Raw genomic sequence first — 25,572 nt, forward strand, 5'->3', positions numbered from 1 at the left:
GGACCTTTAAGCTATAAGTAAACAAAAAAAGATAAATTTGCATGTTGATGTTCCTTTTTGGGTGGGCGGGGCTAGTGAGTGACATCAGCAACTATACAGTCAGTCATGTGAGTAGGTCAGTCTTAGCATTTTCACCATGCTCATTGCAAGTGTTTTCATTTTGTTTGACTGTCTTTCCCACTCAATAAATGTGACTGTGGCTAAAGTTTTTTTCTTCTTCACTTCAATAAGCAGCTGCATATATGAATCCCAGGCCCCTCACCCCATTGGCAATTTAGAAAATCACCACTGTGTATAGTAAATTATATATTTAGTAACTCTGTAATGTCATTTAACACAAATGTCTCTAAATAGAGCTCAGACTTCTGCCAAACTTGGCTCATTCAAATTCCATATGTTTTTGTTAGCAGGCAACGTCCTTGTATCATCTTCTCAACAAAATGTTTAAATACATTTTTAAGCTTTCTGTTTCCTGTTAAGGGTGTATTTTATTTAGTTTACTTTGAAAAAAGGTAAAAAAAAAAAGAAGGTGACCCAAGACTTCGGCACAGTAATATAATGTACGTGTACGTCTCAGATCGTCTTTTTAATAGTCCAAAGCACAAATGAGGGCCACTCCCCGTTTGATCCAGTGTCGTGGAGTGAGATCTGTCGGCAGCTCGACTGCAATCACATAATTGGTGGAATGCCCGGTAGTAGACAGCGTCCCTGTAAAAGCACATTAGCACGTCAGCGTCCACACTGATCAGTGTGACGGCGCGAGGTGACGGCGGTGCGGTGTGGATGGAAAATACAGAGCTGCACTTTCTAGGTCATGAAACGTGATACTGTCTGACGTCAATCTATTTTGGGGTGAGTAACATAACCACACCACGAAGAGACACAACCTGAGCAACACACACGACTTCGATACTGTATATAAAGATGAACTGTAAGATCACCATTCACGTTCAAATACTGACCAGCGCGTGTGAGGGTCTTGTAAATGGGGCAGATGTAGATCCCAGAAGTGGGAGCTTTGCGGTTGGGCGTGGGGATGAGCCAGATGGCGGCCATTTCTGTGTAGAGCTCCTTCGCTCTGGATTCTGTCAGCTGACCGGCGTTATTGTCCCAACGGGCGCCCTCGATGAATAAGCCATTGATGTAGCAACCCATGTCTGGTTTCTCGTCTATATCGCACACGGCCTTCAACACAACCTGAGGAAGACAACAGGGCTATGGTCAGATGCCTGCAAACAGATCTGCAGGAAGGCTGAAAAAAAAAGAGGAGCACAGATTGATCTGTTTTTTTCTCCCCTCTTTTCTCATGGTTCATTTTTTCAATCTAAGAAACAAAAAAAAAATTCAGACTGGTTGTGAAATCTGAATCTAAATTTGATTCTGAAATAACAAAATATTTCAAAAATACCTGTAAATAAATTATTCATTGTGAATGACTGACCCAACATCAATTTAAATGCACACAGACAAGTAAACATTCAGCTACTGTCTGACCTGAAAGTCAAATCCAATGGTGTCGATGGAGATTCCGAAGCGACGGGCATAATTCTGCAGGGTTCCGGTGAGAAACGCTTGAGGGAAGTAGAAGCCGCTAATCCAGAAGACGGGCGGAATGCCGTTTGAAATCCATCCGTGAAGAAAGCGGATCCTCTGCAGCAGGTCAGACACCCAAGAGGCCAGAGGCTTCAGAGACGGGTAGGCCTGCGGGAGACAGCAAACATCATCCCTGGTGGTCTAGTGGCTAGGATTCGGCGCTCTCACCGCCGCGGCCCGGGTTCGATTCCCGGTCAGGGAATTACATTTTTAAGAATTTCATTAGTCAGCCTACAATTTCAACTATCACTAGTTGTTTTCAAACTGAAATGCTGGCAATGCACAAAGCATAGTTTTATACTGTAATGATAGAGATTAAAAATTGAAGGCAGTCAATAAAGCCTTTTTGGCCACAAAGGTGTCAGGGGAGCGCATTTGGTTCTGCATGAAAATATACAGTACTAATGCAGTCAAATCAGACTATAGAATATAATTACCACCAAAGCCCCATCACTTTACTATTTATGATATGGAAAATAATTCACTTTTTGCGATTATTTGGTTATTAAAATAAATAATCAAATGATAAAAAAAAAAAAAGAAGGCATTTAAAGAGTTAAAATCCATAAAACGTAGTTTTTGAAATGTTTTATGGGAAAAAAACTAATTTATTTTTATTTTTATTTGTTTGTGTGTGTGGGGCACTTCCCCAAGACTCACATGAATAGCCTGCACTCTAAAAACAGTTGAGTCAAAAGTAACCCAAATATGGATAAAAAAATGGACCGATCCACTTTTTGGGTCAATTTGATCCAACTTTCTGGGTTGTTTTATACAAAATGACCCACATTTTTTGTAAAGGATGTGACAAATATTATGAGTTGTTTGACACTAAAAGACCCATTTCTTGACTCAAAGTTGGGTCAAATGGACCCAAGTAGAGGATTGGTTCATTTTTGACCCATAGTTGGGTTAGATTTGACCCAACTGCTTTTAGAGTACCTGTTCAGAAAATAGCTGCCCAATGATTGGACAACGGATATTGTGATTTTCAAAAAAGGCTGTATAAGTGATCATTTGAAAATGTAAACACTGACAGAGATTTATAGAAATAAAATATTGCATGATGTGTATCTGTTTCACACCTATATTAAATCATTGTTGTTGATAATTATTGTGAAAACAATTAATATAATCAATTACTTCCCACAGATAAATATAAATTATTTATAATAACAAATAATGAAAGATATTTTCTTTTATTTCAGAAGGGGACATCAGCTCTCAGTTTCAAAAAGGTCAATGACCCCATCTAATGACATCACATAAATCACAATTGTTTATGCTTATATGTTTGCATATTAACAGTTGTGATAAATGTCATGTTTAAGTGACGTCTCCATGAAAGGATGACAAAGATTAAAAGAGGTCTCATTTGTCTTAAACATATGGCATAGAGGAACAAGGGAAAAAAACGAAGAAATACAGTAAGAAAAAGACATAAATTAGATCCACCCACTGAATCCTTTCCTGAGCACTGCCGAGATGCCCTTGAGCAACGGACAAAACCAAATGAAAAAAACATAGAATGAATTTCCCATTTAAGGACAATAAAAGGCTATTCTTGGTCTTTTTTGTTGAGGAAGTAACTTTGGACACATTCTAGCATTGTCCGCCCCAGAATACCCTGAAATGTTTTTAAGACATAAAAACAAATTAATTCAATCAAGAGACGTTTCCTCAACAGTGTATCAAACAAGTTATACAACAAACACGTGCAACGTGACCTATGAAGCCTCATATCTTTCAGAGGATCAGAAGGGTTGTAAATGTGTGTGTGTGTGTGTGTGTGTGTGTCTTGCCTTGGCCTTCCACATATCAGGCACACCATTGATAAACAGGCTGTTGGCCATCAGCTCCAGTTCTGACGACATCACCACTAAACCTTTCAGAGCCTTCACAATATCACTGAGACTCTGAGCGATGACCTCCAGCAAAGTGTTGTATCTGAAAGGCAGATAAGATGCAAGGTCCCGTTACTTTTTGTCAGTCTGTGACCAGATTGCTGGAATTGTTGGTGTTCGGGTTATTTGACAAATACTATTTTTGGTGCACAGCAATTGTTTGTGTTAACTTCAGACAAAACATAAACATATCGCTGGGGTCGAGCCGAAACCTCCTGTTATATTGGTCAGTTCGCACATGTGGATGTTATTTTTACAATTTTTGGAGACCAATCTTAAATGTTGAAAATGGCTTACTCTCTTTAATTCACTGCCATTGACGGTTATAGACGTCAAATATTCATTTGAACTATTTCTATTAGTTTAACATTTTTTTTCCACTTTTGTTAACAAGTGTATGAAAACCTATAATTTTTTATTGTACATTTAGAACAGATATGAAATTTGTGATTAATCATGAGTTAACTCTTAAAGTCATGCAATTAATTATGATTAAAACATTTAAACGCCTAACGCTCCTAATTTTTAAATGTTCTTTTTTTAAATCGCGTCAGGCGATTACATTTTTTAACTCATTCACTTCCATCGACGGCTATAGACGTCAAAAATTATTTTGAACTATTTCTATTAGTGTAACAATTTTCCCACTTTTGTTAATAAGAGTATGAATACCTAATTTTTTTCATTGTATTAGATATAAAATTTGTGATTAATCGTGAGTTAACTAGCGCAGTCATGCGATTAATTACGATTACAAATTTTATCGCCTTACACTCCTAATAAATAGCAAGAAAAACAATTTTCTCCCCTGCTCTCACCTTGTCCGCTCAAACCAGACGTATCTCACACCTAATTTTTTATAATCTTTTCTTTAAAAAAAAGAAGAAAAAAATATTATAAAAATAAAAAACAAGAAAAGATTGTTAAATATTAGGGGCATCAGGCGATTAAAATTTGTAATCCTAATTAATCGCATAACTTCACTAGTTAACTCACAATAAATCACAAGTTTTATATCTGTTCTAAATGTACCCCAAAAAATCTAGGCTTTCATATTCTTGTTAACAAAAATAAAAAATAAAAAGTTTAACTAATAGAAATAGTTCAAATTAATTTTAGACGTCTATTGCTGTCAATGGCAGTGAATGAGTTAATTGTAATTAATCGCATGACTTCAATAGTTAATCATACATTTTATATCTGTTCTAGGTTTGCATACTCTTGTTAACAAAAGTGAAAAAAAATGTTAAACTAATAGAAATAGTTAAAATTATTTTTTTACGTCAATAGCCGTCAATGGCAGTGAATGAGTTAACAATGTCATGTTAATGGTTGAGCAAACGTGGTTTTGGGGGTTTCCTGAAAAGTGTTGATTTTGGAGGCACCAGCAAAATGTTAAATATGTATCTGCGTATAATGGAAAAATATAGCAGATGAACACCTGTCTTATCTGATTAACTAACAATCTGGGCTTGGGCCACACATTTGACCAGTAGTGTACATTATAAACAATTTGATGGCACCAGTGCTGTTTTCTTCCATTTTCAGTGCCTGTAAAGTGTAAGGTCAACACATCCCAATACATATAGCCCATATATTTTATAATGTCTATCAATGTTTAATGTTGTGCTGGGTAATATTCTGACCATTTGCACCTCTCTTATTTTTTAGACAAAATTTGTAAAATAAATCAATAAATAATAATAAAATAAAATATGCTCAAACAAATATTTATTATTTATTATTATTAGGTATGTTCCATAACACTTTTTCAGGCCAATAACAGTACAAGTCTTGAAGTCTTGAGTAGCCACCACTACCAAGTACTGATACAGTGATACTACTAGGACTTTTGTTACATAACATTTTCCCCCAAAAAACAATGGTAGATGATTTTAAAGAAAAACCTACTGTACATATATCCCAATATATAAATGTTCCTTAAAATGGAATAAAATAATGGAAATTTTCTATCCTTCTAATTTCTAGTCCCTAATCATAAACTGGCAACAAGTGAGTGGCCGATAGTGGTGTCGGCTGCTTTCATGAGTACCGATACCTTGAAATAAGGCCGGGTATCGGCTCGATATCAGTACCTTGTATTGGTACTTAAAAAATAAGCATTTGTGTAATAAATGTTTTAGGAAATATAATAATGAAGTTTTATTTTTTCGAAATTGGATGGTGAGATACTTTGAGTGTAAATTGTTCCCAAGCCCGTTGAAAGTCAGTGTATGTTTGTTTATTATTATTACTATTTCTACAATATGGTATCTTTTTCCCGTTGGCACTTGACATTAAATATCAAACAACATTTGATGATGAAAGCTTCATCCACACTGGTTGAAGCTTTAGCTCATTTCAGGAAGATCTTATCGGAATGGTGGCTGTAAACTACGTAAGATATTATTGGAGCTCTGCCCTCTGTGGGTGCTGGAAATTCTGACAGTACGACAGGTGAGGGAAAGGAATATCATCTACTGCTGTTACCTTATGACCTCCTGCGTAAGCACTGTGTTCATGGACTCCTCGTAGAGCACAGGGTACTTTTCTGACAACTCCTCAATATCAAAAGGCTTTGGAACCTTCACCACGATGCCTGCTACTATCTCTTCCACTATCTGTGATACAGGAAGAAGTCGGTGACTGTTATACACGCTCGACTGTCTTGGCCATTCGAAAAAAAGGCAGTGAAGGTGACAGAAATGAATACCTCCTCCTGGGTCTTGCCTCCAGCAGATGCAGTTCGAGGCTGGAGGCGCAGCACCGATCCCAGCAGAACAAACGTCTCATTCTGAGCAAAGCTGATGTTAGCGTTGTCATGGAGACCAAAGATCTCAGGGGTATCATTGATGGGCAGACTGTGGACGTATGCCAGGTAACCCTACGGTGAGAAAGGATCCAAACGCACAGTCATGGCTGGTAATTACATGATCAGTGTGCACATTCTAAGAAGGAGTTTGAATTGCAAAGCTGGCAAATCGGACCTTGACATCCACATTTGTGTCAATCTGCCGGTAAACTCCAGATTCAGAGTAAAAATGATCCTCTTCGAGAACAGCAGGAGAGTAGAAATCTTCCAGCACACTGAGGAGGCACCGTCGGTCCCACTCATCTGTCACACGGCCCCCATAATTGATTTCCCCTGCAGTGTATGTCAGCACCTGGACGGGGAAAAAAGCCAATGAAGGAGAATGTGAACGTGCATGATGGATAATGAGTTCAGAGGAAAGGCAATGGTTTTTTTTTTCAGACTCAAGAGAACAAAGTGCAGATGTAAATTGCTCTCAAAGCACACCAAATTATGTGTTTGAATTGATATAACTGGATTTTCATTATTACATTTAAAACAGGCAATCTGGTTTAAACTAGTGATGTTCAATACCACTTTTTTCAGACCAATACCAGTATGAGCACACAATACTTGAAAAGTCACCGATACCAAGTACTGATACCACTAGTATTTTTTATACATACCCCAACCCCTTCCACCCCCCCAAAAAAGTGTCAGATGATTTAAAAGAAAGACATATATAAACAATTAACTCTTTTACCGCCCAAAAAGTTTAACGACGTATACTAAAATCCAAATAAATGCTGCCAAAAACGTTAATTGGCGTTTACTGCGTTTTATTTCTCAATGGGCAGTGGAAGTTGTTGCGCAGCGCTGCCTACTCAATGGATTTGTGAGATCACAAACACCCACTAACTACGGCCAGCAGATGGCAGCATTGTATCTCTTTTCAATGGGCTCAATAGGGGGGCCGATACCAGTCTGGCCGCCGTCATGAATACCGATACCTTGAAATAAGGACAGGTATTGGCCCGTTATTAATACGTGGTATTGGTACTTGCCCATCCCTAAGTTTAAACCAGATACAACTCGCTTTGGCATGCACATTCTGTACATAAACAAAAGCGTAGATCGGAAGTTGATCGCAACTAAATGAAGAGACAAACCCATGCTTAAAAAAAAAAAAAAGCACTGTTAAAAAAGTTAAATTCAGTCTGTCACCTTATAAGGAATGTTATCGTACTCGTCCAGAAACATTTTGAGTTGGCTGATGCAGATGTTCAGATCACCATCAGTGAACTCGTAGGGAATATTGAAGCCCAACGGACCGAACTTCCTTCGCTCGAGCGCAATTCCGTGGAACAAACATAGAGACAAGAGCAACGACTTCAAGTGTGATACCTAGAGTGAACGAAAAAGAGACAAGGTGTCTTTGAATCCAAATACAGGTTAAAAGATGAATTCTCGTGAGGCAATCGTGGGAAAGCAGCACCTTGTTGGAGGAATTGATAAAATCATTTGTGAGCTTTAGATACGTTTTCTGTAGGTTGGCCTTGATTCCTTTGGGCAGCTCAATAGTCATCTTTGTCCCATTTTGTAGAATGGACACTGGAAACCTGTTGCTGGGAAGACTAGTGAGCCACAAACGAAAATCTTTATGGACCTGTGACACAGCAAAAACCATCATTTGAACAAGTAAATTCAGTGAAGAAAAAAAAATACAATTTCACCGTGCAGATACCTTTAAGTCAATGCTCTCAATAAGGCTCTCCAATGATGGCATCCAGCTGGGCGCCAGGTGACAATTCTGAAAGAAGACCCACTGACCTCTTTCCATGGCTGTGCGCATCAGGGCTTCAGCCAAGGGGCCCTGGATCCCAAAGAGAGCAGAGCAGGATATTGCAGCTTAACACGGGGCCTTAATTGAAGTGCTAATGTGTGTTTTGTGCGTGCGAGAGCGTGTTCAACCTGGCCTTGGCCCAGGGAGATGGCAGTCATTTTCTTGGAGAAGTGCATGATGTCAGCAAACTTGTAGAGGTCAGAAGCTGGATCAGTACCCGGAGACAAAACAAAGATAAGGGGAGAGGAGGGGGACGACTCCTTGAAGACCACCGCGAGGTCTGATGTCTAGAAACGAGATGTGGAAAATACTCTCACACAACTCTGCGAAAATGTCTTTAAACTGTATGAATATGACTGCCACAAGGGACACGGGAAGAATACCTGAGGTTCTATGAATCGCTGTCCCAGCTTGACGGAGACAAAGTCCTGTATTCCTTGAACCAGACAGTCAGACCTCAGGCAGCGCAGAACTAACAGCGTTTGGAAGCGGTCTAGTTTTGTGTTCCACTCTCCGGGCAGAGGCTCTCTAAATGCACACAAAAAACACACTTTTAGTGACAACTGCTGTAAATTCCACTTGAGTGACATCATAGCATCATTGTTCACCTGTGAGGAATGTTGCTGTCAAAAATGTTCTTGAAGCCTGGCAGATGTTGGTCAAAAGTTGATGCAAGGTCTTTGAAGGTCTCCAGTGTACTGAGGCCCAGGATGTCCTTCCAGGCACGGTCCGAGAGCCATCCTACGGCTGGGTTGGGAAGTTCTTGGTTGGGCATCCCTCCAGATAACAAATTACGCCACTCAGCCTGACAGAAAAACAAATCAATTGATGTCACTCATTCACAATCACTTGGATTCAAGAGATGAAGCAATTTCTGGAGAAAATGAGGGTGAATGCTGGAACAAAAATAAATAAAAGTGGAATGATACTAAATGATGTGAAATGCTTTGAAAGATATGGAATTAATAATTTGGAATATTATTAATGATGTTGAACATTAGGGGTTTGCCAAAAAATCGATTCTCATGAGAATTGTGATTCTCATTTACTACGATTCAGAATCGATTTTAAATGTCCCAAAATCAATTTTATTTAAAATATTTTTTACTGTCTTCCCTTTGTTTGTGTGTGCCTTTATTTGGAGCGCTGTTCATGTTGTACCTGATTTGGCCACTTAGGGGCAGTGTGGTTCCACACGGTCTGATACACTGTTAAGTTGTAGCCACATTAGAGTAGAAGGAAAAAGTCACGATCAAGTTATTCCAATAATTATTATTTTTTGCAGCGTGGAGTCGTTCTTTTGAGTGATAAAAGTGCCCCGAGTAGCGCACTAATTAGCATTAGCGAGTCAGACTGGAGTAGATCATTACGATTCCTTGAACATCTATAAATTAAAGCAAAAATCATTGTCAAACAAATCATTTTGAATCAAAAATTGTTCTTAATCGAAAATCGATTCTGAATCGAACACCCACAAATCGGAATCGATTCGTGAGACTTTCAAAGATTCTCACCCCTATTGAACATTATAGAACAACCTTGAATGGCAGTGGTAAAATTGCATGCATTGAATGATGTGGAATGATATTGAGTTATATGAAATTGGTGAAAATATGAGCTATGTAAGAGATAAATGTAGAATTTTTGGTATGTGGGAATTGTGAGGATGTTGAAAATCATTCCCAAGGTGAACTGAATGAGTTGACCATTTTGAATTTAGAATGGGAACACATTTTCGAATGTCTCATTAGAAATTAATGGGGACTTTTGGGGTAAAAAATTTAGAATTATGTGGAATGTGAAAAGGTTTTGCGTGGGTGAAGTATATCAGGTTGAACGGCAAGGTAAATTGAATGAAATGAACGTTTTGAATTTTGAATAGGAACAAATATTAATTTTAAGTAGGAATGATACAAACCCTAACCCAAACCCAGACCCTCAAAATGAATGGAGAATTGTATTGGTGAAAAATGTATGATATAGGTGAAAAATTTAGAATTTTTGCAATGTGGGTATGTTTAAAAATGGATCCCAAAGTGGATGGGCTGACCATTTTGAAAGGGAGCAAATTGATGAATGTTTCTTTGGAAATAAATGGGGATTTTTGGGGTGAAAAATGCTGATTTGTGAGAAAACTGAGAAAAAGAATAGCCTGCGAAGCGTGAATTTTTGGAATATGTTGAAGTTGGAATGGTTTGAATCGGTTGAGAAATGTAGCAGGAGTTGAAGGACGTACAACAGAAAAAGTTGATTAAGTTGATTAAGTAGATTGAAGCGTTCTGTATCTATATATGAGAAAGCAACATGGCAGAGCCAGCGTGTAATTTACCCACCATGTCAATTTCACCATCATTCATTAAGATGCGAGCACAAAGGAGAAAGGCAAACAAGAGCTTGTGCTTCTCAAACAAGCTTCGACAAACATTGCAGTATAGACTGAAGGTGAAATATTCATTAATGTTCTCGATGCGCTCCTCCACCGTGTCTGTAAGTACAAAGATACAGTCAGCAGATGCTGCATCACATTTGATAGCCAAATTATAATATTCCCAAATCTCTGATCCCAAATATTCCAAAGTTTAGGGAGATTTGCAGAGGCTTGTGTCTCTCTACCTGCTCTTTTAGCGTTGGCGATGCCAACCATGAAGATGCCAAGGAACCACTCCAGGGAGTATTGGTACATGGGATCAACGTTGGACAAGTCTGATACGCAGAAGAAAAGGATCTGTGTGCGCACGGCCACCGGAACGTATGTCAGACGGGTGGCGTCAATGTCCTTTTCTGTCTCCTCTGCCACAATCACTTTGGCCTGACCAAAAATAAAAAATAAACATCCTTGTGAAAGAAAACCTTACAAGAATCACTCCTTTTGTATTTCACAATATTAATTTCACAACCCTTCCAGTTTCTGACCTGAATCTCGCCAGCTTTGACCTTGGAAGCTTCCAACACTTGAATGAGCTCTTCATTGTCCACCGGGTTTCCTTCTGACGAGCTGAGACGGAACAGGATCTCATCTTCGATATCTTTCAGCTCCTGCTTCATTTTGGCATTGCTGACAATCAAGTGGTTCTTAGCAGTTTCCAGTTCTGGACGTTCTGCTGCTACCACCTGAGCCAGCAGCTGGTCTTCCAAACCACTGAAAACACACAAAATTTGTATTGATATCCATCTCAACGATTCAACGCAGAAAATCTAATTAATAGAATTAGTTAACTCATTCAAACCCAAAAACGTTAAAAAACTTATTATTTACTACTTTGTCCTTCACTCCCAAAAACGTATTTAGATGTTTTTAATGTTTTTTTTTTTTAATGCTACAGCATACAGAAGGCGTTGATACAGTTCTGACATGAATAGGTCGCTTAAAGCAATGGTAGTTATTACAAAAAACGGCCACCAGGTGGCAGCAGATTATATGATATCATCCAGGGCCATGTTGCAACAAGCTCTTTTTGTCAGTGTTTTCAACAGGTTTGTGAATGATAAAACGTATCTATATTATAATGCTAATTGCTGCAAAACGGAAACAGATACAAATTTAAGACTTTAATCTTTGTTTTGGTAGGTTCCATGTTTTTATAGCACTTGAACAGAATATTCTGTGGACCTTGCAAAATCAGTCAAAATCCAGTAAAACAGCTGGGAGCGAAGGGAAAGAACCTTAGGGTCTTACTGCTGTTTTTATTTTAGTTTTTAAATGTAAACCTTTTTACTACAAATAATTTACATACTGTATGTTGTTTGTGTAGATCTGTGCTGTAAAAAAAAATTAATATACGTAGCTGTATACAATGAATTTTACCTTGGTGACAGTGTGAAGTTGATGAGGGTGACTTTAGTGGAAACCTCTGGGGAGTAGTGAGGGTTTGGCAACTTGGAGGTGATGTAAAATTTGAAACTCTCATGGTATGGGATGGTAGAATCGCCCAGTTTCAGTTTTAAGCTGCCTTGCTCCTTAAATGTCTGAGGGACAAACAGGCGTTTTACCAATTTCAGGATAAGTGGCAAAAACAAGAATAGGCGAAGGATGGCATAACACAAGTGACAACCTAAACAGAAACAATGATATAAAAAAAAAATATTTATACGCTAAAAAATTATTATATTTTAGGACAGATTAAAGGGCATCTGTGTTTGCAACCTCTTTGGTCTTGCTCACACTCTCCCTCCTCCTCTTTCAAGAGTAACTGCTCGCCCCTCCCATCTCTGCTTGCTGAGTAGGAGGAGTGAGCGGGAGTTAATTGGAGGCAATTCACTTTAAAGAGGCGGCTCATTTACTCAACTCTGCAAGCAGCCAATCATATTGTGCCCTGCATAGACGGTGACTGACAAGTCACACTTTCAAGATCCAGCAGAGTAGAACAAGACTTCCCATACCACATCGCAAAAAGAAAAACACTCAATCAAACCCGTTACACTGTTTTCTCAATCGCTCTGCCTTGGTCAAACAACATTGAAGGGTTTGTTTGTCTCCATTGGAGAACGCTTCAGCTTTTGCACCCCTGAAGAACGTGTGATGTCATACTGAATTGTTAATTGGCTTGATATAATTAGTATGTCTAGTATTCACCTGCTGCAGAAGTACAGGTTCAAGAGAAGGATCCATGTCCTCTTCAATATTCTCAAGTAAGCAGGGTTTACCAAAGCGAATTGCATTTTCAAGACTGCGGAGGAAATCCCGGTCACTGAGTTTTATAATCTCCAATCCACTGTCCCGCTCCTGGTTGACAGAGTGACGATTATTATGGATAGAATTCATAGAATGGAATGCAGATTCTCATTGGCAAAAAATAATAATCATACAACTAGTTAGAAGTCCATATTCAGTGCGAAGGCACAACATACTGTACCATGCTTTTGATCCACGTGTTGGCTTGACCTTGAGGATCGATAAAGAGTGCCCAGCGGAGAGAATACTGGGCAATCACAGCATTCTCCACCGAAAGGTTGTCCTTAGGCAGACCTGAGATCTGTTTACATAAAAAGACTGCAGTGTGATCCCAGAGATTTGTTCAATGGTAAAACAAAAAAATGAAGTCAGTTCTGACCTGCCAGGAGCGGATCTTGACAGGATCTCCAAGAGTGTTCATGAGATTGGGTGCATCAGTATGTGGAACTTTTAACTCCTTGAAACATCGCAGCCACTCCTCTGCCATGGCAGCTCTGTAAGATCCCTACACGCATAAAAAACAGTCAACACATATAATTTTACACCACTTTACTATTGAGTAAATGCTGTTTTTTTTCTACAATTTTTTTTTCTGTGGTAAGACTTACGGTGAAGGGTCCCAGGTATGACACATATCCAGCAGACAGCAGCACATCGCCTGCCACATTACTGACCATGTACTCCAGATGTTGCACTGTCTCTTTCCAGCGTGTTTTCTCATCTGCCAGTCCAGCTATAAGCTGAAGGACAAACAATTTCAGCAATGTGGACCAGCCAAACCAAAAACAATGGTCAAGATGCCAAAATAGAGATGTATAAATATTAGGGGTGTCAAAATTAGTGTGTTAATTTTTAGTTATTTTAAAGGTACTGTAAAAAAAAAATTACGCGCGATTAATGACCGCCCCTTAATTGGAAACTTTAGCAGTAATACATTTAATAATAATGAATATATTTGTGGAGACCAAGGTCAAGTTGTATTTTACAATTGAATTTTTTTTGCAGAATTTCACTAGTTATTTCATGTTAAAGATTAGATAACTTCTAATATGAAAACAAAATGCACTGAGCTGTCACCATCGTCTTACAAATGCAATTATGCCATCTAGTGGCAAAAAAAAAGACCTCAACACAAATCAATATCACACTCGTTTTTTACAGTTCACTACATCTTTTTAATTTTGACAAAATTTTATGAATTATTATAAAACTGTATCAATGCCTGAAAGACATATTTCTATTAGTTTAAAAACATTTCCCCACTTTTATGACAACGAGTAAGAAAACTTTTTGTTGTACATTTAGAACAGATAAAAAAATTAACTATTGAAGTCATGCAATTAATTATGATTTCAAATTGTATCGCCTTACACTCCTAATAAATAGTAAGAAAAACAATTTTCTCCCCTGCTTTCACCTTGTCCGCTCGAACCAGACGTATCTCACACAGTTGATACTTGTTGTCCAGCTCATTTTTCTTGGCCAGGCAGTCTTGATACTTGGCCTGCAATGCCGCAATACCGCTCTCCACGGCTGCTTGCATTTCTTTCGCAGCTTTCAAACTTCTCTGAGACTCATCATACTCCGCCTGGGCTGCATTCAGAGCTTGCTGTTCAAATATATTCCAATTATACATACTGTATGCTCTAATCCATACACAATGACTGAAACACAGATTCCATGTTTTACCCTTTTAGGCTCCACACCCTTGGCCACAAAGTGATAAAGGTGCATGGCTCGAACCCACTGACAAATTGAGGTACAGGCTTTGGAAACTTTGGCAATGGCAGCAGGCTGGAATTCTTCATTATCTATGTAAGGCTGCACCAAAGCAATCACTCTTTCTGGGATGTTCTCCTGCAGAAATATTAAGAGGAAGGAATAATGTAGCAGTTTTACAATAAAGCTACAATAAAAAGTGAATAGCAAAAACAAAGAGTAATTTTTTGAGCTGATGACTGACAGTAAAGGTAAAAAATCTGACAACATTTGCTTGACTGAAATAGCATTTGAATTACCCTGATTTGAATGTAAAATATGAATAAAAGGCTTTGTTGCTCTGTTACCTTGCTACTCTATCACCACAAACTGTCATTATTATATCACATTATATATGCGTCTGGATACTGCATTAGGATTTTAAAACATTAAATTAAATTTTTTGCGGTATTTTTATGTATAAGAGAAAAATATTTTTCCCTTATGTGGACCAGCTCAAATAAAAATACTGCAAAAAACTGTAATAATTATTATCATTATTTAATATAATAATAATAATGATGATAATAATAATAATAATAGTATTATTATATCATAATAACTGTAATAATAATAATGATGATAATAATAATTATTATTATTATTATTAATTATTATTCTTTTTATTTTATTAGTTTTTTGCAGTATTTTATGTAAAGGGAAAAATATTGAAAATACTGCAAAAAAATGTAGTAAATATTATCATAATAATAATAATAATAATCCATCCATACATTTTCTTAACCGCTTGTCCTCACAAGTGTCGCGGGGGGGGGGGGGGGGCACTGGAGCCTATCCCAGCTGGCTTCGGGCAGGAGGCGGGGTATACCCTGAAGTGGTTGCCAGCCAATCGCAGGGCACACAGAGACGAACAACCATCCACTCTCACAATCACACCTATGGACAATTTAGAGTGTTCAATTAACCTGCTATGCATGTATTTGGAATGTGGGAGGAAACCGGAGTACCCGGAGAAAACCCACGCAAGCACGGGGAGAACATGCAAACTCCACCCAGGGAGGCCGAAGCCCGGACTCGATCTCACGTCCTCTGCACTGGGAGGCGGACGTGCTAACCAGTCAGCCACCATGCCGCCCAATAATAATAATTATTATTATTATTATAATTATTATTATTATAATAATAATAATAATTATTATTATTATTATTATTATTATAATTATTATTATTATTAGTTTTGTTGCAGTATTGTTATGTATAAGGAAAAATGTTATGTATTTATTGTTTTATTTTTAATCAATTAAGCAATTATTCAATAAGACACATTTTTAAACATGGAAAAATATATACTTTTTTAAAAGCAATTTGGGGGGGGGGGATGATAAATTTTTGCAACAAATATTACAAGATTGTTGAACATGCAGGGTAGTGGCCCTCAAAGACCGGATTTGGACACCCCTGGTTTATGTGGATATCCAGTACAACACAATTAGCTGTAAAGAATAGAATCATAAACACTACCTTATCATAGTTGAAAAGACATTCCAGAAACTTGCCAGGGTCCTGTAGCAATACTTTCCCAGCATCCCAGTAGTCATCAATCTTGCTTCCAGGTTTTTCTCCAGGCACTTTCTTAGGTTTGACATCCTTCATAATGCAGACAGCCTCAATGACCAGCCTCACCCCTGCAGGAGGGCGCTGCATTGCTCGCACCTTTGGAGGCATTACGCAATTGAAAAAATTTAAAGTCGTAGTCCAATGCATGAGGGGAGTTCAGCAAGTTCCTGACCTCCGTGACGTCATTCTTGTTGAGTGACTTGAGGCTGTTGGTTGCGGCATCGAGGGCCGGCAGGGCCTCATCTAGATCCCTCTGCGCATCGCTGGCAATTTCCCCTGCTACACGGGCTTTCTCCGAAGCTTTGACTTCTTCTTCTTGCACTGACTTCTGTGTCTCCTCAGCAATCACGGAGTCTTTCTATCATTGTAAAGCAGACATTTGAGTTTGGCTTGGTGCACCACACGTATACGTTACGTATAAAGCCATCAGGACATCACATTCTTCCTTACTTTGATGGTTTCCATTGTCACCTCGGTTTCCCTTGCGGCGTCCTCCAAAAGAGGCCTCATCACCTCCTGCTCCTCTTGCATCTTACTCACATCTTCTGCTGTGCTTAGGAGCTAATCAGAACACAAATTCAGTATCAAGAGTGTTTAGTTGAGAATAATGACATTCAAGTAAACCTAATCCTCCAATCCAGAAGTGTGACAGTGCAATTCTGCTCTTGGTGCCTTGCCTTGTCCAGACCAGTGCTCATGCGCTCACGAGCATGACACAGCTCTTGCTTCTTGCGACCAATGAGATTTGAGAAGATATTGAGCAGTTCCAGGTAACTCTTAGGCGTCACGTAGTTTTGTCGCGAAAGCTCAGCCAAGAACTGTTGACACTTCGTGGCTACAATCTGGTGGATCGTCATGCACATCACTGTCTGGAAAAATACGCATCAATTGGTAGCTCCACACGAGGAAAACTAATTATATATAATTTCTTCCCATGATAAAAGTAAACACAAATAGCATCCTCACCAGTCCATCCATGACTTCGGGGCTAGCTTCTAGCTCGTGCAAGTCATTCAGAAACGAAGTGGCCACAGCTTGCAGAGCCTCATCTGGCCATGCGCTGAACCAGTCAATGGTGCAACATGTCACCAGTGAGGGAAACTGCCTCAGCCTAGCACGGAACACTTCCCCGATAGGACTTTGAAGAATGACACAAGAAGCATGAATGAAATGTAATGAAACGGAAAATTACTTCTTTTTTTTTTTAAAGAAGAAAAAAGACAAAAAAAGACAAAAAAAGACACACAAAAAAAAAGAAAAGACAAAAAAAAAAGAAACGGAAAAGGACTACTTGAACTACTCACCTCATGCAGAGTACAGTGTGAATGTTAGTGCGAACTCTCTTAAGGTAAGCAGCCATAAGGTTTGATTTGGTTGGCTGCTGGGCCATCTCTTGGACCACTGGCTTCATGGAAGCCAGGATGCGCTCCTGCTCATCCGACGCATACAAGTTGGGAACGTCGCCAGAGTTCAAAACGCTGTTGATGTCTTCCAGGAATGACTCACTTTTAATCTGGTGAGGAAAGAATCCAAATTATTTGCTGTCCAGACCTATTTCAGAACAGTCGTGCAACTAGTATGTATGGTGTCACAGTTAAAACTCTAAACACATAAACAGTCAGAGAGGAGCGGGAAAGTGTCATCTGAAAACCTGAGTGTCCACGAAGAGGAAGGTGATCTGCTGGTTATGAATGCCAGCCTTCATCATGATGCTTTTAATGTCTTCCCGCCACTCAAACTGACCATAGTTTTTTGACAGCTCAATCTGGAAACACTTGTACTCGGATCTGAAATGTAATGCGTATAAAGAATTTTAAGACAATAATGTAGTATAGTTCTAGCTACTGCAACCTGCGGCTCTGGAGCCACATGTGGGTCTTTAGTCCCTCTCCTGTTCTGTGGATCTTGATTTTTTTTTTTTATACTAGAAAGTAATATTTTTTTTAACATATTTATTTCTTTATTTGTAGATTAAATATTCTTTGAATTGATCAAAGATTTTTTTTTAAAGTGAACAATTAAATATTTTAAAAAATGTTAGATTCCAAATGTGTAAGTTGTCAGAAAAATAGATGAAAAGTAAATTAAAAGGGCAGAAAATGTAAACAAAATTGCCCAAAAAAGTCAGAAAATGTATTTTTAAAAAGGCAGAAGAGAAATGTTCATAAAATAACAATAAAATGTCCAAAAACAAAAGAAGAAAGGCTGAAAATGACTTTGGAATTGCAAGAAAAAAAATATATAAATATATATATATATATATATATATATATATATATATATATCACAAAATGCATCTTAAAAAAACTATAAAAAGTTGAAAAACAAAAGAAAGAAATCCCCAAAATTATCATAGTCAGAAAGTCAGAAAACACTTAAAAACTAACTATAAAATGTCCAAAAACAAAAGAAGAAATCCCAAAAATTACAATAAAATGTCCACAAAACTGCCAGAGATGACAAAAAATTGGAAGGCACAAAAAAAAACGAAGAAGAAAAAAGAGAGGCAAAAAAGTTACCATATGTCCATACTGGGTTTTTTTTTTCATAACAATGTTCAAAGTTTTGCAACTCCAGACAGATTTTGTTTGTTTGTTATTTATTTGGCTTACATGGCTCTTTTGACCGTAAAGGTGGCTGACTCCTATTCTAGCTAATTCAAAACATGTTTTCAACGTAATCTTATTTTTTAAAGATCTTTCAGATCTCAAGCACACCAAGAGGTGTCAAATCATAATTGAATCCTAGAAAACGACAATTGCTTTGGGGACAAATATCTGATTTAGGACATGTTTCCTGAATTGTGTGTAAAAGGTGTGATTCTCACATATATGAGGCAAGCTTAGTGAGGGACTGGCGTCCACTGCCACCGACTCCGAGCAGCAGGGCGTTTCCCAGTGGCTGGCGCAGGACACGAGCAATTCGGCAAACGTGCTCAATGGCATCCATAAAGAGCACAAGTTTCATCTTTGGTGTGCAGTTCTGGTTGTAGTCTTCCATGTACTCCATCATAATATCCTCCAACTACAAAATGTAACAGTGAAGCAGGCAACTCAACAAACGTCCCACATTTCTCAACAATTCTCTGGCACTGGTCACCTTCTCCTTGTCATCGATGAAGGTGTAGACTTTGTGCATTGCACCGGGAACCATGAAATCGCCGTATACAATAGGCTGGCATGGCACGACCACGTCATAGTCGCAGCCAAACTCCTGAATGAAATTTTTCAGGACGGAGTTGAACCACTCCCTGTCTTCCGCAGACACCAAGCGGTCCTGGAAAACCCGGCAGTTTTCGTGGTACCACAGCTGAAGCAGCATCTCTTTGGTCTAAGATTGAGCAAAATAATTTGATCGTTTCACATTTAATGCTCGTCCATTCTCTTCAGTCAAACGCCTTCAGGCTATTGTAGGTGATTTGTGTTGATAAGGTTCTGGGAAAGGCACTTTGAACATGTGTCCATCATGTAATATGATATGCCGTGAGAGGCTATTTTTTTAAAGAAATCATTTTCTTTATTGTTCTTAACTTGTGTATAAAAGCGTAAAAATGCAGGTCCCTGGGTGACAATAGAACTAGGGATGGATGAGTAGTGATGCCAGATATTGGTATCGGGCCGATATAATGCTTCATTTCAAAATGTTGGTGTTCGCAAAAGTGGCCAATACCAGTATGAGCCGCCCTCTTGTGGCCGTTTTACAATTAGGAACTAGAAATCAGAAATTAGAAGAATAGAAAATTGCCATTAATTGAATACAATTTTAAGGAAAATGCTATATAGTGGCCATTTGCTTCTTTGCAGTTTACATATTGCGGATTTTTATCCCCCCATTTTCAATAGTGAGTATCCCATAAAATTATTTTTATGGGATAAGCTGCTGCTTTAGTCCCTTCTTTCATTCAACACAATCTATTACACTTTTAATCAAAATATAGACTATTTGGTGAATTAATAAATGTGTATCATCATGATAAGTTTTTTTTATTTTTTAAGTTGACATTTTACTTACTAAGTCAGTGTCCGATCAGTGGTGAGTCATTTTTAGAACAGAACCCAGTTACTCGTGCACAATGCATGTGTCTTATTGCCACCCCTCCCCCCAAAGTATCAAAAGTACTAGACAGTGGTATTGGTACACAGACCTCTGCTATGGCACAACTCCAACATTGCTCTGTGTAAACACTGGCATCAGGAGTTAAAAAAAAATCCGAGACATTCTCTCCTAATCCTTGATCATTCATGTTCCCCATGATCCCCATATTTGATAGCCGTATTCACTGCTACTGTGCATTGTTTGATGGTAATACCTCTATCATGCAAGTCTCAGCCATGAGGATACCCTGGAAAACCTTGGACAGGTCTCTGAGGTTGAACGTGTAGTGAGACTTTGTAGGAGTTGGGAGAAGCTGAGAGCAAATAGTTGCATACACACGGATAGTGGCGTTGACGATCGCATTGTTCAGTGGCACGATTTCTGCCACTGATCCTAATGAGGGGGAGGGAAAACGATTGATAAAAGGTGAAATTCAAGGTCTAAGCATTTTCAAGGGAGACTGAAACTTTTGATACTCTTGTAAATATTTTCTCAACATTTTAGTTTTTTAAGTCCATTCAAATAGGAGACGGCTACAGTATTAAATGATTTCAGTGTCATTGACTTACTGCCTGGATTCTTTTGACTCATGTTTCCATCTAAAGAGAAAATACATTGAATTAGAAAATGGCTGTTCTTGTTCACAAGGACAGAAGTACAAAGAAGAAACAGTGGGAAAGTTTTGAGCCACTGAGTTTTGGTGTAGGGCAGCTACCATTAGTAGGATTATGTCAAAATTACAAGTCTTTTTTTGTAAACTATGTAGCGGGTTAAGGGGAAAAAAACTGTTAGGATGTACTTAATCAAACCATTTGAGTATTTATTTTGGCTAAACCAACTCAAAGAGTGGCCAAAATTTGAGCACTGTGCTATATTTACTATCAACAATTGTAACTCCATATTTGCAACTGCGTGACTCACTCATCCAGCTGCCTAAAATGGTGGAGAAAATCTTTTTCATGCTGGCATCCTCCAGTTCAGTGAAGGACAGAAAACTGAAGTGGCGTGTGAAGCGCGCTGTGATGGGATTCCGGCCTCCACCTGGAGGTCCCATGGCGCAGGCAAAATTGATATCCACTATTTGCTTGAAAGTCCCTATAGTGCAGGCAAAATATAAGATAGAGAAAGGATGTCATTTTGACAGATCACAACTTATTGAAAACTTATTGGGAAAGAGCAGTCGTTCCAACATTCCATAATGACCCAATATGGTAGCATCTGCTCACCAATCTGCTTCCTGTCATACCAGCCAGTATGGTCCATCCACTGCCGCAGCAGTTCAATAGGAGGCTGCGCGCCGTAAGTCTCCAACAATGGCATGTTGAGGTCATCAATAAAGAAGATGAAGTACTTGCCTTTAGGAGGAGCAAACACGCCTTTCCGCCTAACACACAACAGTCAGATGGTGAATTCAAATGGCTGGTTCAGCAAATAACATCTGCACAAATGATCTATTCCTTACAACATACCTTTTATCCAACTTGCTGTCTATGAAATCTTGAGTCTGGTTGGCTGAGGTGCGTGCTGAGAACATGAGGAAGTGCGTGACATATTGTGGATGCATGTTCTTTAGCAGCTTGTCAGACAAGGCCAGGGTCTTTCCTGTCCCGGTGGGCCCGATACAAAGCAACTGGTTCACAAATGTAATAGAGAAAAAAAAAATGTTAGCAGTTAAAGTGGAAGTCAACCCCCCAAATATTTCTTGACAATAATTTGTTCTATGCAGCCCCACTAGTCTAAATACTGTATTCTGGTTAATGTTGTGTTAGTGCAATATGAGTTAAGCAGCAAAATCCAGAAGTTTTTTATCAGTATCGGAAGGCGACCATTTTGTCACTTGTGGCGAGTGACAATGACATCACAGCTTTAGAAAACAGGTGAGCTGTGATTGGTTCTTGCCTGAGCCCTGAGCAACTGTGACGTCATCTCCAGTTGACAGCAAGTGGCAAAATGGCCACTGAGATAGATAATAATGGCTGGATTTTGCTTCATAACTCATATTCCACAAATGTAATATTAATCAGAATACCATATTTAGGGGTCACATATAACATATTATTGTCAAGAAATGTTTAAGGTTGACTTTAAAGGAGGAGCCTTCTACCATCATCGTTTTGAAGCATTCATGGAGACATGGATTCACTTACAGGCATCATATTGGATAAAAGCATATCCATGAGGAAAGTCATTCTCACTGTGTCAGCAGTGGGAACTATGATGTCAGAGTAGCTTGTTTCTGGGGTGATAACAACATTCTTTGCATCATTAATCCATTTGACCCACTGCACCTGTTGGATGTAGATGATAAATGGTTCAACTGCAAGAAATGACAGAAAAGCTACAATCTTTTTATCTTTTCTTTCAGCATTAACCGTTTACCTTTCTTTCCTTTTTGCTTTCCTCTTCTTCATTCAAACGACTTATGCCTGCATCATCAAGCCTGTAGTCATAAACCAGGTCTTCGTCTGGGAAACATAAACTAATCTGAAGGGAAAACATTCACATGAATTCCAAATACATTCGGTTCTTCATTCTGCAAAAATATTGTCTCACTGATGCAAAAACAGAGTTGTGTCTGTGAGGTGACCTTTTCTTTTGACATCTTGTCTTTGAGAAAGTCACTAAAGCGGTGCCCACTGGGTCCATCTCCTGTGGCGCCGACACTCCATACCAGGGAGAAAAAAAACCACGGCTCAATCAGCTCCTTCAAGCGGTCTAGTTTATTTCGGGGCGGGGGCTTGTCATCCTAAGAGACAATTAAGCAACCAAGAGATTGTGATTGAGATTTCTTTTAATTACTCTAATTACTAACTACACTTGATAATTAATCATGCTCAGCTAAACTTGGCAGCTAATCAAAAAATATCAAGGGTTACTTCCACATCCAAACCTCCTTTAAAGTGAACGGCCTGAAGAAGCAGTCCATGAGTTTTAGAAGACTAAAGGTCAGATTGCTGTCCAGTGATGTGATGACCTCCTTTACTGACGCGCGAACAAAATCGACAGAGTCCTGTGCAGATATAAAGAAGAAAGATAGCACATATTGCGCATCAAGTACATGCCTGGGAGCATCTTGCTGCCATGTTCTTTTCACTCTCACCTGTAGGAAGCGATCAAACAAGGAAGTGAGCTGCTCTGTAAACGGCCTCATGATTTTGGGGACTTGCCTGAGCCAACACTCTGTAAAGGGGACAAGGCCCAAAATGCTGGGCTCTAGGTAGATCATACCACAGCGAGAAACTGTAGCTGGCGAGGCCACCGCCAAGTCTTGCACCTCAAACATCATGGTCATGCACTGAAAAGAGTCAAATGATGGTGTCATTCATCAAAAGTGCATTTTTATATTAGTTTGATTGATAGTTATATTTAAAGGATTGTGTTTGTGGAATATGAACAAGGCAGCAAAATCCACCTGTTTTTATCCCTCTCAAGGGGCAGACATTTTGCTTTGTACTGCTACTTGCCGAAAATTATATCACAGTTGCTCAGGGCTCAGGTAACAACCAACCATGGCTCACCTGTTTTCTAAGGTTGGTCATGTGACATTCGCAAGCTGAACTGATTGGTTACCTGAACCACCTGAGCAATTGTGATATAATTTCCTGTTGACAGAACGTGACAAAATGACTGCCCCCTGAGATGGATGAAAACGACAACATTTTGCTGCTTTATTCATATTCCACAAATGCAATATTAATTAGAATACCGTGTTTAGACTAGTGGGACTGCACAGAACATATAATTAGAAAGATTATTTGTGAGGGATTGATTTCCCCTTTAAATAGCTTTTCCACTTAGTTTTCACGTCACAATGCCATGCGGGTAAATGCTCATAGTTACTTGGAAGATAGACGACTACAGACTGTTTTTGTATTTTGGAAGCAATGAGGAAGAAAGGAAGGAAAAAGGACAATTAGGAAGGTCAGAAAGGAAGAGCAGGAATGGAGAAGGGAAATTATAGCATTGAAAATAGGGACCTGCACTACGGTCGAGTGGTTCGCTCGTCTGCTTTGGAAAGCAAAAAAAGAACAATAATGAGGAAGAAAGGAAGAAAGACAAAAAGGTAGGTCAGGAAGGAATTAAAGAAAGGAAAAAGGAAGAAACAAATTAGATGTGGAAAAATAAGAAATGGAAGAACTATCAGTCAAACTAGTTTAAATTCAAAAACTCTTCCACTATACCTCAGTGAGCTTGATAATTTCTCCGGAGCTGAGGCAAAGTTTTTTGTTGTCATCCAGCACGGTGTTCATGTTCTCGATCCAGACAGCATCTACTGGACCGTCGAACATGTACCACTTTTTGTCATTGTCAAAAACGGATGTACCCATCCGGATTAAAGAAGAGAGGATGCCATCTGTCCTACAATGGTTGGCGCCAAGTGTCATTTCTCATCCGTCTTGTCATTCGTAGATTATGTCAAGCACAGTGTCACTTACCACTCATGTGTGAGCAAATCATACTCCCCGTAAAGCTGACCCATAGTGATGGACTTGGGGTTGAGTACGTAAATCTGAACAGCCTCATACAAATCGCCGCTGACAGAGGGCTCACCCTTCAGAGCTGTTATCGCTGCGCCAAGAACTTCGTAGCACTAAAATGCCACATAGTGATAACGTTTACCTACATGACTAAAATAAAAAAAACACAGGGCACATAAAGACTCACCTTGGTTTTACCTGATCCGGACGGTCCCACTAACATGAGGCCATGTCTGACCACAGTGGTCTCATACAGTTGAATACACTTACCAACGTATTCTGTAATCACAAATGACAACTGTCAACACACTCCAGGTTAGATAACGACATATAAATAAGCCAGATAAACTAACCATCGACATCTTTGAGATTCATCTTCAGACATATATTACGCATGGATTCCTCAAGCGTGCCATAGTCGATCGGCTCCTGTTTTGTCTTTGGGAAAAGGTCAGACACGATGCCGTTGAAGAGCTTCAGGTCATCTCGTAAAAATTTCGGCACGTTGACATCTTTGATAGCCCTCAGGCAGATTAACTCCTGTGAGTTGGCAGGTTTGTTAGCGAGTAGTTGGTAACTTCACAATTGCTTCTTTATACAGGCAGTAAAATAAAAACACCAAACCTCATTCATATTGGGATTTTCTCGCTTTAGATTTCCGGCAGCTGAGATTACAGATTTCACAGATCTCATTCCAAAATCGTAGTGATCCTGAACACAGACGGTGATCATTACTAAAATACACATACTGCAACACTTACACAATGTAATGAGATTCACTTCCTTTTACCTTATTGTAGCAACGAGGGGTGTCAGTCGATTACATTTTTAAATCGTAATGAATCGCATAATGTCAATAA

At 38.9% G+C, this 25,572-nt stretch overlaps 1 protein-coding gene and 1 non-coding gene across 3 annotated transcripts in view; one reads left to right on the forward strand and one right to left on the reverse strand.

The window, feature by feature from the left end:
- Positions 1 to 556: 556 nt before the first annotated feature.
- Positions 557 to 25,572, reverse strand: part of dnah1 (dynein, axonemal, heavy chain 1) — a 39,774-nt gene continuing 14,758 nt past the window's right edge. For both annotated transcript variants that reach the window (XM_086087407.1, XM_086087406.1), the window contains 47 exons: positions 25,337 to 25,423; positions 25,066 to 25,252; positions 24,900 to 24,991; positions 24,671 to 24,825; positions 24,416 to 24,593; positions 23,335 to 23,529; positions 23,125 to 23,244; positions 22,822 to 22,980; positions 22,614 to 22,718; positions 22,382 to 22,522; positions 21,704 to 21,864; positions 21,461 to 21,618; positions 21,156 to 21,329; positions 20,804 to 20,833; positions 20,449 to 20,627; positions 19,239 to 19,469; positions 18,967 to 19,163; positions 17,791 to 17,926; positions 17,444 to 17,652; positions 17,106 to 17,277; positions 16,817 to 17,008; positions 16,590 to 16,700; positions 16,312 to 16,497; positions 16,044 to 16,235; positions 14,493 to 14,660; positions 14,221 to 14,412; positions 13,412 to 13,543; positions 13,183 to 13,308; positions 12,985 to 13,104; positions 12,705 to 12,854; positions 11,937 to 12,097; positions 11,045 to 11,270; positions 10,745 to 10,940; positions 10,465 to 10,616; positions 8,740 to 8,936; positions 8,515 to 8,659; positions 8,260 to 8,418; positions 8,033 to 8,161; positions 7,784 to 7,954; positions 7,513 to 7,692; positions 6,485 to 6,661; positions 6,211 to 6,381; positions 5,988 to 6,118; positions 3,396 to 3,540; positions 1,495 to 1,701; positions 963 to 1,197; positions 557 to 708 (listed from right to left, as the gene is read on the reverse strand). In XM_086087407.1, coding sequence (XP_085943533.1) covers positions 587 to 708; positions 963 to 1,197; positions 1,495 to 1,701; positions 3,396 to 3,540; positions 5,988 to 6,118; positions 6,211 to 6,381; positions 6,485 to 6,661; positions 7,513 to 7,692; positions 7,784 to 7,954; positions 8,033 to 8,161; positions 8,260 to 8,418; positions 8,515 to 8,659; positions 8,740 to 8,936; positions 10,465 to 10,616; positions 10,745 to 10,940; positions 11,045 to 11,270; positions 11,937 to 12,097; positions 12,705 to 12,854; positions 12,985 to 13,104; positions 13,183 to 13,308; positions 13,412 to 13,543; positions 14,221 to 14,412; positions 14,493 to 14,660; positions 16,044 to 16,235; positions 16,312 to 16,497; positions 16,590 to 16,700; positions 16,817 to 17,008; positions 17,106 to 17,277; positions 17,444 to 17,652; positions 17,791 to 17,926; positions 18,967 to 19,163; positions 19,239 to 19,469; positions 20,449 to 20,627; positions 20,804 to 20,833; positions 21,156 to 21,329; positions 21,461 to 21,618; positions 21,704 to 21,864; positions 22,382 to 22,522; positions 22,614 to 22,718; positions 22,822 to 22,980; positions 23,125 to 23,244; positions 23,335 to 23,529; positions 24,416 to 24,593; positions 24,671 to 24,825; positions 24,900 to 24,991; positions 25,066 to 25,252; positions 25,337 to 25,423 — 7,539 coding nt within the window. In that variant the 3' untranslated portion in view covers positions 557 to 586. The remainder of the gene's footprint in view (positions 709 to 962; positions 1,198 to 1,494; positions 1,702 to 3,395; positions 3,541 to 5,987; positions 6,119 to 6,210; positions 6,382 to 6,484; positions 6,662 to 7,512; positions 7,693 to 7,783; positions 7,955 to 8,032; positions 8,162 to 8,259; positions 8,419 to 8,514; positions 8,660 to 8,739; positions 8,937 to 10,464; positions 10,617 to 10,744; positions 10,941 to 11,044; positions 11,271 to 11,936; positions 12,098 to 12,704; positions 12,855 to 12,984; positions 13,105 to 13,182; positions 13,309 to 13,411; positions 13,544 to 14,220; positions 14,413 to 14,492; positions 14,661 to 16,043; positions 16,236 to 16,311; positions 16,498 to 16,589; positions 16,701 to 16,816; positions 17,009 to 17,105; positions 17,278 to 17,443; positions 17,653 to 17,790; positions 17,927 to 18,966; positions 19,164 to 19,238; positions 19,470 to 20,448; positions 20,628 to 20,803; positions 20,834 to 21,155; positions 21,330 to 21,460; positions 21,619 to 21,703; positions 21,865 to 22,381; positions 22,523 to 22,613; positions 22,719 to 22,821; positions 22,981 to 23,124; positions 23,245 to 23,334; positions 23,530 to 24,415; positions 24,594 to 24,670; positions 24,826 to 24,899; positions 24,992 to 25,065; positions 25,253 to 25,336; positions 25,424 to 25,572) is intronic.
- On the forward strand, positions 1,724 to 1,795 carry trnae-cuc (transfer RNA glutamic acid (anticodon CUC)). The gene has a single exon. It is a non-coding gene; the product is annotated as a tRNA-Glu (tRNA).

Source organism: Leptonotus elevatus, chromosome 10, assembly GCF_054856555.1.
Source record: "Leptonotus elevatus isolate MCC_2025b chromosome 10, RoL_Lele_1.0, whole genome shotgun sequence".
NCBI lineage: Eukaryota > Metazoa > Chordata > Actinopteri > Syngnathiformes > Syngnathidae > Leptonotus > Leptonotus elevatus.